We start from the raw sequence: 11,785 nt of genomic DNA, 5'->3' as shown, positions 1-11,785 counted from the left end.
AGGGAAAAGGTGCAAGTCCATTAACAAGCGATTATGTTATTTTAGAATATTTTAAAAAGTACAACCTTGACTCAATCATGCCAATTTATTAGCATCCAAGTAAGGTGCGGAAAAATAACAGATTATTATATTAAAATTTAGAATAAAATTATATATTTGAAGAAAAGTGCAGAATTAAAAAAGGCATAAACCAAAGAGAAAAATTCAAAAGAGGAGATTCTTGCCTTGAAGGCCCAGAGTGGAAAGTTGGTGATATTTGTCAAAAGGTTAGCTAAGCTGCCGCCAATGGCCATTTCTCTCCTAACCTTGCCTTTGCTCTTACGCCTCTAATTTATTTAGTGTCGGGCTATTTTGCAGGTAACCCTTTCTGATCCACCCCTTACCAAACTTTTTATTTAATTTATACGTACTTGGCCTTCAAGTAGGGAATGGCCACCCACAGCTTTACTTGGCCTCCTTTGCAGTTAATCTTCTATTTATAAGCCCTTAATGTGTAGATTAAGCTAGAAAATATAGGTATCATAATTATTAATATCTGACTCAAAAATTAGAAATAAAATGAAATGGTAAAACACATTTTACTGGGTTTAACTGTCAGGTTAAGATGATTGCATGCCAGAGATTCACACAATTGTTTTTCTACTCATTAAAAAGGTTGAATCTTAATCTTTGTAAAATTTTGGAAATAGTAGCCCTAACTCTTCATTATCTAGAAGAATTTGATCATGCTTTGATTTCAACATCATTCCTGGCATTGGTTGACTGGGTTTTTGACACTGAAAACCATAATAACAGCTGTTGAGTATGATAGCAAGAATATTCTAGCATAAATATAGAAAAATTACTATTTACCCATGGGCACAGACACACAAAAAGAAAAGAAAAACATCAATATCATGGTTCATGATCAAAGTCATTTTACTCGCAATCCACTTATATATCCTAACAGAAAGATTACTTGACAAATCAATTTCGTTAAATAAAACATGCATGCAACAAATGTAAGCAAGAATACAAGTGCTTGTGTCAGTCATCCAATGTGAATGAAGCAACTACGAGAGTTAGTTGAAGTTGCCCGTCTACCTACAAATAAGAAAACCACATTCTTGCCTGGAAAGGTCCCATCTGCACCCTGAAACAAGTTCTGATTTTGGTGCAGAGGTAAGAAACAAGCAAGTGGTAAAATTAAAAAGAAAAAAATACAAAAAGGGAGAGAGAGGAACTTTTCACATTTGCATTTCGATCTTAGAACAATATATATACTAGTCTGCTGCTTGTGCCATGTGCTCGGCATGATAATTTTTTTTTTCAATTAAATTGAGAATATTTTGTGAAATAAATATGTAATAGTAATTGTATTATCATATTTAATTGTTGGTGTAAATTGACATGTTTGAAATATTATTTTACAAAAATATAATTGTTGTTATTGTAGCTATCATTACTTGTATTTTTTATTATTAATTTTTATATAATATTATTTTTTAAATATATTTTTATTATCATATATTTTATTTTTTATTATAATCTTACATATTATATTTTTTATTTTTAATATAATTTTTATATTATATATTATATTTTAATTTCTTTTTCCTTGAAAAGATAGTATAAATTTTATTGACAATTACCATGATTATTGAGAAAAATAAAAAGATATCATCGAAATCTATATAAAAAGCTAAATTATAAAATTATAAAATATTTTTAACAAAGTAACAAAATTGAAGGTAAAATTATCTTTAACAATATTGTAAAGTGCAATGCAATCTGATTGCACTGATTTTAAACTGTAATCATATTATAATTATTGACTGTAATGTGATTCATTGTAAACTTACATTGCACTAATTTGTTATAAAATAAACACCGTAATATAATTTAATTAGATAAATTATAAAAAAAAATATTTTTACTTCTTTGATACCAAACATTACGTAAGAACATACATATATCTTAACAAGACTATAGATGAGTCCATCATTTCTTTATTTTTCTTTTTTCTCCATCTTGCCATGTTTGCAAATGGATACTAAAGTTATGTCAATTGATATACTTAAGTTCTCTTAGATTGATATTTTATTAGTTACTTTTTTTATTTTCAAAAGTAAAAAAAATACATTTAAATATAAGAAAACTAATTTTTTTAAATTAAGATTTAAAAAAAATTAAAATTGAACTTTTATGAATAACAGCTATATATTTTAATTTGATAAAATATTATATTATATAATTTGATTTGATAATTGACATATATATATTTTCTTAACTAAATAGTTAGATTCAAATTTTTTTAACTTTTAATGTAAAAAAAATATAATTACATTTAATATTTAATAATAACTGTTGAAACATCAAAGAAAAAAAATAACAACCATATTGTATGAAGTAAACTCTTTGAGATTTTTTTCCATCTGGCAATATTGTCAAGTGTCAAGCCACAAAATCTTTTGGGTTTTCTTTAAATACAATTATAAATATATATATACCATAGTTTATTGTAAAAAAAAGAAGAGAAAATACTATTTGCGGAAGATGAGGGTAAAAGTGCTAAGCCCATTTTGTGGTGAAGAATGTACTCTGGCTGGGTAGAATTATCAGGAGGCATAGGGTTAGGGGTACAGTCCTTGAGAAAAATGCAGTGAAAAATTTGAAATGGGGAAGGCGTTTTTAATGTGGGGTTCATTGATCATTTTGTGGACAGGGTTTTAAATTTTCAAGGGACACACTCTTCATTCAGCAAACAAAATCCTCCCCAATCTCTATCAGTGGTTGGCAGTTGGGTCATTTCAGCTGCTGCCTTTTTGTTGTAATTTCTTTTTTTTTCTTACAAAAATCTGCATTATCTTTTTACTATGCTATTTTCGTTCTGGTTCACAAAAGTAAGCTGAGCTAAACCAAGCTGGCTTGGGTTTACACTACTTTAATAATAAATAAACAAAAAAAAAAACTTGAAAAGCCATCCCTGTTTATAAGCACTTCCCAACAGGGGAAAAAGAGGAGAGAGAAAGAGAAACACAAGCTATCATTTCAAAGCAAAAGCAAAAGAAAGAAAAAAAAAAAAGAGAAGAGCAAGAAGATAATAAAGGGCGGAATTCAAGGAAGAAGAAGGGTTTTCTTTCTGTGAAGAAGCTGGAGCTAGCCAAGATGATGCAGACTGAGCAGCAGCAACAGCAGCCTCAGCAACAAAACCAGTTAATGGTTCAAAACTCTGGGAGTCTCAGCTTTAGCAGCCACTTGTCTAAGGAAGATGAAGAGATCTCAAAGTCTGCTCTTTCTACTTTTAGAGCCAAAGAAGAAGAGATAGAGAGGAAGAAGATGGAGGTTAGAGAAAAGGTTCAGCTTCAGTTAGGCCGTGTTGAAGAGGAAACGAAACGTTTGGCCTTCATTCGCGAGGTTTGTCCAAGCAAAATTTTCTCCTTTTTTTTTATAGTCTTTTTTGCTTGTATCCCTGTTAGTTTACGGGCTAAGCTAAAATTTTTCTGGATTTTGACTTGGGTTTTTACTCGCTAGACTTGGAAAGGTGAAATTTTTAATTTTTAAAGGCTCTTGTTTCAAACAAGTTTACATCTTTTATATTTTTTTTGGGTCAATTTCTGCAAAATACAGAGTGGTAGAGGCTCACATAGTGGTAAAAATTCATGATCTGGGCATGGATTCACAAATTCTTAAAGGGTGTTTTCAGGTTTAGCCTTTTGATGCATTTTCCTCTGTCAAAGGAGTTTGTTTCCCCACAAATTTGCTTAGCAGAAAGAAGAAGATGTATAGTGCATTTCTGTAAAAAAAATGGGAGAACTTTATCTATCAGATTTACAGTTAAAAGGTTTTATTATTGAAAAAATAATCTGTCAGTTAATTTTGGGGCTTTACATCTTTTTGCAAAAACAACTATTTAAGCTAATAGATCAAGGGTGCCTTCTAAATGGTTTGCTATTTTAAAACAAGCAAGAAATTCTTTTTATTGGCTTTACAATTTCAGCGATGGAGCTGGACTTAATTCTACATACTAATAATATTACGACTGTTTCTCCTTTTAAATAAAACTATGTAAATCTATCAGGAGCTTGAAGCACTGGCAGATCCAATGAGGAAGGAAGTTTCTCTGGTGCGGAAGAAGATTGATGCAGTTAACAAAGAATTGAAGCCACTAGGGCACACCTGTCAGAAAAAGGTACAACTTTACCAAACTTTGATGCAATTCAACTTTTCCATTAATTTGGTCAATATTACTGATCAATTACCTGAAAGCTACGGAATCATTTGAGGGATATTGTCATGCCGCTAAGTTTGGGTTGAAATATGTTACAGGAAAGGGAATACAAGGAAGCCCTTGAGGCATTTAACGAAAAGAACAAGGAAAAAGTACAGCTAATCACAAAATTGATGGAGGTTAGTTTTGTGTATTGTAGTGTTGAAGCAAAATTTAAAGATAGAAAGCTAATGAATTTCCTGTTTCTGATGGCTAATCTCACTTTGTTGTTATCTTGTTTTTTTTCTGTTGTTGAATGAACAGCTGGTGAGTGAAAGTGAGAGGTTGAGGATGAAGAAGCTAGAGGAGCTCAGTAAGAACATAGATTCCATACACTGATATAGCCTTTAGCGCTGTTAACTGATTAGGTTTGTGTGATGTATTTAAGGTGACTTTGATATTTATATATGGGTGTTACTGTTTTTGGGTTTGGTGTATTGTATGGTTATCTTTGTTTGTTAGCATTTGATGAACGTTAGCTGATTTAGAAAGGGAAATACCCTATAAACAGGTTTGTAACTAAACGCATCCAGACTGCATTTTCTTCTCATTTTTCTCATGTTCATCTTTTGTACTGTTCTTTTTTTTTTTTTGGTCTTTTAAGTTGTGTAATTTGAAGTTCGTTCCAAAACAAAAGGCTTGGAAGGGCCTGAACTTGCAGTCTGTAAATTATTTGGTTTTCATGACATTAATCCACAAATACCCATTTGTCTAGGTTTGTCTTCTGAAGCATCTCCTTGAAATTTCTGGTAGCAACTGCTTCAAAAGAAGATTCCATTTGCTGTTTATAACTGTTGAATCATTAATTATGATGATTGTTCCTTGAAGTTTCATGTGTGTGCATGCTTGGTAGATGTTGCCGTAGCTCTAACTTTTAGGTGTCCATGTAGTGGTATTCACTCCATCTAAAGATTCTTGAAGCCCAAGTTTTCATCATTTTAGGGTCAGTATTCACTGGCTGACATAGTTTATAATTTTGAATCTCCTAAGAATATGTTTCCATCAAGGGAAGTGATATCTGCTCACGCGGCCAGGACCATGCCTACTTCCAACCGCACAAACAGGATTGAGTTTTATCAATATGTGGGTGGGGTACTGGGGGGCTTTCCGGTCTCTGTTTGTTGGACTAGGATATCAGTAATGTACACTGCATGCACCAGAGGCTCAAGCATCTCTCCTTTCATCGATTTGGAAGCATTAATGGGTCTCTGATGGAGATTGGATGCAAATTTTAAACATAAAAACATCATCCTAGTCATTTTAGATTCTGTTTTAAGGATGTTGAAACCGTCAAATGAGGATGACACCATGGATTTATTTGTTTTTGGAATATGATCCAAAATCCAAATCCAACACTTTATGATTTTTTCGATAAATCCGAAAGGTTTATCGTATTAAAAATTTGATTCTTTACAACAGACAAGGTTTGTCACGACGATGCTTGGGCTTAAGAATTGTTTTGGTCGTTGCCTTGAGCAAGTTTCATGACATTGATCTTATAAACAGTTTTCCGGAGTTTGGTCCCGTGGTTTGATTGTTCTTTATTAATATTTTTCATTATTTTTTAAAGTATTTCGGGTTATTTTAAAAATAAAAAAATAAAAAAAAAGAGTTAATAGTATGTTATATATTGTAGTTTCACCTATTTTTGTGTGGAATTAAACATCAAAAGAATCATTTGTCTTGCAAACAACATCATTTGGTCACTGCCCCTACAACAAAAACCATCATAGCCCTTTACTCTGTTTATCCCGAAATGAAGAGTGTTTTAATCATGACCCCCTTTCAAAAATTTGTGCAAAGCATTTCTTTCTCAACTGTTGCTAACTCTAGATGTTTCAAGAATATTTATTGAGGTTAAACCTTTCCAAAATATTTTCAACTAAATACATTGAGGATAATCAAGTATTGCATTCAATATGAAAACATTAGAGATTGTATAAGGGGTATTTCTTTTGGATTTGAGAGAAAGGGGATTCCAACTTTGTTCTTTTAAGTATTTGTTAGCATTTTGTTATTGATTTTATCAAACAACTGTCAGCGACTAAACAAGTGATCAGCCAATTTGCACATGGTTGATGAAATATTGCCAGGGAATATATCACACAAAAGAGGTGGAACTTTCAGTCTTGCCGACACTCATCTGCAAAATATGCAAACTTTGAAACCATATGATCGTATTTAAGCAGAGCAATGATTCAACATCAAACAATTCTTTTTTTCAGCCATGGGATAAAAGCAAAAGATGTTACAGGCAGATGCTGCACTTTTATGTGCAGAGCATCTTATGATCTTATCGATTATTTGCTTTTTTTTTTCTTTCTTTGATTCAATTATCTTCATAGTGGAATTTTCCTGGAAACGTGCCAAAGAAGAGCCACCTGGCATTTTGGCATGTCCATGTTATCTGCAACTAATTATTGCATGCAAATTTGACTGTAGGGTTAAATGGGGGCACGAGACCAAACGTTTTTTTTTTTTTTTGTTTGGGTCAAAGTTCAATCTTCCGACGGTGCAGCACTGAAGCTGCAGGTGTATTAATGAGTAATTATATCGATAATTATGCCTATGTATTGAAATCGAGACCTTACCTAGTAGATCAAAGCACCATTTGTAAAGGTTTTTGATTTCCAACGTTCAAGAGATCTCTGCCTGTCAGAGTGTAGGGTTTAAGGGAATGGGAAAGGTAGCCTTTAGTTTTGTATGTAGCTAAATTGTTAAGCGGTAAAGTGAAAGTGCTAGGAAAAAGAAAAGAAAAGAAAAGAGAAGAAATATAGACGGAAAAGCAAGAATAAATGTGTCTAATCCAATATGCTAGTTGGAAATTCAGAATCATTAACTTTGTATTAGTCAATGGAAGATCTCAAAAACTATGTGGAATTTCAAACGTTTACGGACGCCACAAAGTTAAAATGGATCACAAATCTCAACTTATCCCTACGAAATCAACGACGAGGTCAAAAGAAATAATCAAAGCTCTCAAGTCTGAAATGAGTGAGGTACGTCACGCAGGCTCTAGCCCATTTTGTGTGTGGTAAAACCTTAAAAGGATCCAATTTGGCCCTTTCTATTGAGGCTCCGCCAGGGATTGTGATTAGCCTGTAAGGCCGACAATGGCCTTTATCCAGTTGAGGGGCATTTTCATGGGCGCAAGTTTCAGGACCCTTGAAAGGCAGGCCGAGAACAATGATCAATGTTTTCTTCAATAGGACAATGACAATCTTTGATCCAATGATATCTAAATTAGTGGAATGTTCAAATTGGGATTAAATATTTATGCATTTTTTAATTAAGAATTAAATGTTTTTAATTGTAACGATGAAGAGTTAAATATTTTTGATTTTTTATAATTAAAAGTTAAATTGACAGGTGGATAAAATGTGTATCACATACGACAAAAAATTATTTTGAAAATGTAATTGTTATATGTCATGTTAAAAATTTAATTATGATGCATCATGTTATTACACTCAATGTTGAAAATTTAGTTGTTATACATCATGTTAAAAAATGTAATCGTTATATGTTATATTAAAAATTTAGTTGTTACACGTCATATTGAAAAATGTAATTATTATATAGCATATTGAAGATTTAATTATTATACGTCATATTAAAAAAATTAATTATTACATGACATAATGAAAAGATTGTTATATTTTACGTCATAATTTGAATCATTTTGATTTGATAGAAATTTTTTTTTTGACAAAACAAGGTTGATGGTTTGGTTTTGAATAAGAAGGTAAGTGACGTGCACTAGAGGTCTCATCCAGTCAATAATTAACTAATTCCAAATGTGGATCAATGATTGCCTTATTGTTTTCTTTTTTCTCATATTTAATCTCTTAAGAGGTAAGAAGCCTCCATCACATTTCCTTCAAGTACCGGATATGCATGAACCCAAAAATGATTATTGTACCAAAAGGCACATGTTTATCTTTTTATTACATTACAATACCTAATAAGTGGAAAAAAAGTGAAGCTAGCAACGACAAAGTTCTCTAATGTTTTTTTCTTTGTAAGCATGGAGGAACATTCCGAACTTGATCCCAAAACAAAACATGCAGCGTAATTATTGTTCCATAACTCAAATATTGGTCAATCACACTTTGTTGGACCAAAATGCATTTTAATTAATTATACGATTAAAAATTTTATCATATCCTTTGCACAGATGAAGAGAGAATCTATGTACCCATATTCCATATCTAGGTTTGATTTATGTTGGCAATATCCATTTCTATGGAGCACCTCATGACTAGATGAAGAGAACCCTTGGAGACGGAGGGAAAGAGATGTTATTTTTCTTTCCAAATGAAGATTTGGATGTCACCTTCAGACGAGACATATTGGGATGGAATAATAAGGCATACTTATGAGTTTGTGTATTTTTTAGAATTCCAAGGTACATATTGACAAATTTGATTGGAAACCAAACAACTTCACAATGCTATATATGCCCAATAGAATATAGAATATATACTGTCTACATACTCTTTATTGTCCTCTGTCAGCCTAGGCCTAGGGTGAATTTGAGCCACACTGTTCCGTCTGCGGTTGACATAAACTCGATCAGAAAAATAATTTTGGAAGTTTTTAACGGGTTTCATATGTTACTTCTAAGATGGCCTTACAATTCCTATTTATTTTTCTGGTACTTGTTCAAGATTTTAATATTTAATGCATAATTCTACAGGAGAAAATTTGTGAGAGAAAAATTTAAGTAAACCAACTCTTTTATCTTATTGAAATGTGACATCTATTATGCAAATACAGTGTTTTGTCATATGAACAATCAACCAGCATGCAATTCTAATACTAGGAGGATGTAAATTGGAGATCAGACTTGACCTTTGCCACCATTCTTTGAGATTTGGTAGGGAAAACTGTGGTGAAGCTTAAACAATATGTTTGAATTTGAAGAGAAGCAGTGTAGAAAAGGAGAAGGGTATTTACTTTGTTGTTCTGTAATTCTACTTTCATACCTCAAAGTAAGTAGTCAATTAGAAATGAAGTGGACGACTACGCATAGATTTCCTTTTTCTCTTTACGAGAGAGATAGGGAAACAAGTGAAAGACGACTATGATTTTGCCACGTAAGAGATAGAAGGAAAAATGGTTTTATTCCACAAAAACAGTTGCAAAAGCCGTAGAATCCAATGCGGGGAGAGGTGGCAAAGGGGAAAGCAAATTGCGGTTTGACTTGAAAGGGTTTGGTACGGGGGAGCTAGGGTGGGGTCCTTAACAAGGTACGGACAACAATCCGACCGTCGCTGACACGTGGATACGGCGGATCCATGACCACGTGTGACGGTCGACAAGCTGAAAATTGGACGTATTATGTGGATGCACCGAATGACGGTGCATTTGTAAGCCACTGTTTACCTTTGTTGTCTTCAGTGAAAAAGTTTTGAAAGTTTAAGGGCCCATTAGGATTTGGTAATGTTAACGTTGCTCAGATTGCGTGGTCTCTCGGTTTGTTTTTGTTTGGGAACAAAATTTGTTGAAGCTAACTGGGAAAAAGTTAAAAAGAATACAAATGGGTTTAATTTCGAGCCTTGTTTTATAAATGTGAGAATGAAATTGGGTTTGCAAAGTGAGAAATCCACGAATTCATGGTATTTCTTCATCACCGTAAAGAATTTCTCCTACACTTGTTCAAACATGATTGATTTTGATGATTATTATTTTAAAATTTTATTAAATATGTTAAAATATAAATTTTTATTATTCATCCTCAGGCGTGCAAGTAACTGTTTTCTTTTTCTTTTGGACAAAGGAAGAATGCTATGAATGCAACTCTTTTCGTTACTTTTCAATGTTATTTGTAGCCTTTATTTATATGTATATAAAATTCATACTTTAGGATTACATTTTAGAATGTGAATAAATTGGATGTATTAAAAAAATAATAGAACACAAATTAAACCCAAATGTTATAATTCAAAATTAGATTCATTTATCCAAATTTCACTTCATCACGTATTACTTTTATCAACACAGTCCAAACGACAATTGTTATATATATACATTCTTAATATTTGTATTTTTTGGTACCATCGATGCATATATATATATATATATGTATGATGTTACAAAACATGGATTTTACTTGTCACTGACACAAATACTATATCCAACAGTTGCATTGTCAACTGTTTGAACACATCCTATGTCAGCGAGACAAAGGGTAGTAATGTTAGTGAACCGAACATTTTATGAAACAGTTTTGTTGTGCGGTTGAATTGTATGCAATAGTTACTTTTGCAAGAAAATTATCACCTGTTTCAGCTCTTTATCTTTCTTTTGAAACCAGGTTAATGTAGGAACACTACCGATTTTGTTTTAGTATGTACTACTAACCAATGAATTCAATATGTTTGGGTGAATAGTTAAATATTTAACTTTAAGTTTTAACAGGGTACAATTTACAGGAGCATGTGTGGAAAATGATTGAAGCTCGTATTGCATTGCGATCCCTACCCGTCTGACCTGAGCCACCGCAGAATGTCAAAAACAATATATAGGCACGTTTTGACAAAGTTTTCACTTTTCCCTTGTTGACCCGATTATCAATCTTTGGCCCTGCCCCGCCCTGCTTCTGCTCGGCCTTCTCTTATAATTGATGGGCTCCACCTTAAATGCCATGGTCAAGTAAATTTTACTAGCATTCATTTTGGATTTCTTATCATTTTTTACAAGTATGTTTTACTTTCAAAATGGATTCACCGAACCTGTTTCTTTAATGTCCTATGTTCGAAGATAATCTTTTATTTTATTATAAGATTGAACTTATCTATTTACTTTTGAATTTAAAGGTGTGGGACGTGATAGATTAAGGTTTTGTGATGATGATGATGATGAAGGAAGAATAATTGGAATTCTTTTTTAAAGAAATAAAAGACTGAGATAAGCACGAGGATAACCTGTTTTTAGTGGGTTCTCCTAATGAAGCCAATTAGAACCAGCATTGATTGCTTAATGTTTTTAATAATTTATTATTGGATCAACCACTAAGTAACCAAATTGATAACTCCATCCATCACATAACTTTACAAATGTTTGGATCGCCACGCTACTACCATCCTCACCAACCAACAAAACAAGAAGGAAAAAAAAGTAATAATATTTGTGACTAGTCATCTTTTGGTTCTCCTTCTTATCCCCTGAAACTCACCAATTGGAGTCACAGAACAAGCTGTTTGTTTTGAGAGAGAATTGTTCCATATTTTTCCAATAAATGATCTGCACATGAAACTATAGAAAATGGAACCAGGTTAAAACGAAAAACAAAAAAATTTTTCCTACCATAATTCGACATTGTCTAGAAGTTAAATATACTATACTAGTACTATTTCCTTTTCTTTACCTAACTTCAATAATGGATGTTTAAAGTGTATAAGACAAAGTAAAGGACATGTTACATGCAGCTACTAGAGTGTTCTTGGGGGAAGGAAGCCATTGTCCTTTTTTAACTCCTACCTAACAGTTAAAAATTGTAGGAATTTTGCCATGGTAAAAGGGTAAAGTGAA

At 32.4% G+C, this 11,785-nt stretch overlaps 1 protein-coding gene across 1 annotated transcript; it reads left to right on the top strand.

Annotated features, from left to right (window-relative positions):
- Positions 1-2,962: 2,962 nt before the first annotated feature.
- Positions 2,963-4,963, top strand: LOC110420311 (uncharacterized). Its single transcript, XM_021433580.2, has 4 exons — positions 2,963-3,396; positions 4,061-4,171; positions 4,309-4,389; positions 4,514-4,963. The coding sequence occupies exons 1-4, from the start codon at positions 3,148-3,150 to the stop codon at positions 4,586-4,588; spliced, it is 516 nt and encodes a 171-aa protein (XP_021289255.1). The 5' UTR covers positions 2,963-3,147; the 3' UTR covers positions 4,589-4,963.
- The last annotated feature ends 6,822 nt before the right edge of the window (positions 4,964-11,785 follow it).

Source organism: Theobroma umbraticum, unplaced genomic scaffold (genome assembly GCF_002168275.2).
Source record: "Theobroma umbraticum cultivar Fairchild unplaced genomic scaffold, ASM216827v3 scaffold_86.0, whole genome shotgun sequence".
NCBI classification, from domain to species: Eukaryota; Viridiplantae; Streptophyta; class Magnoliopsida; order Malvales; family Malvaceae; genus Theobroma; species Theobroma umbraticum.
This window is presented reverse-complemented; position numbering and strand designations above follow the sequence as displayed.

Coding starts and splice junctions, on each gene's coding strand:
- LOC110420311 (XM_021433580.2), top strand. CDS start 3,148: ATGATGCAGACTGAGCAGCAGCAACAGCAGCCTCAGCAACAAAACCAG. Junction 3,397..4,060: donor GTTTGGCCTTCATTCGCGAG/GTTTGTCCAAGC, acceptor TAAATCTATCAG/GAGCTTGAAGCACTGGCAGA. Junction 4,390..4,513: donor TAATCACAAAATTGATGGAG/GTTAGTTTTGTG, acceptor TTGAATGAACAG/CTGGTGAGTGAAAGTGAGAG.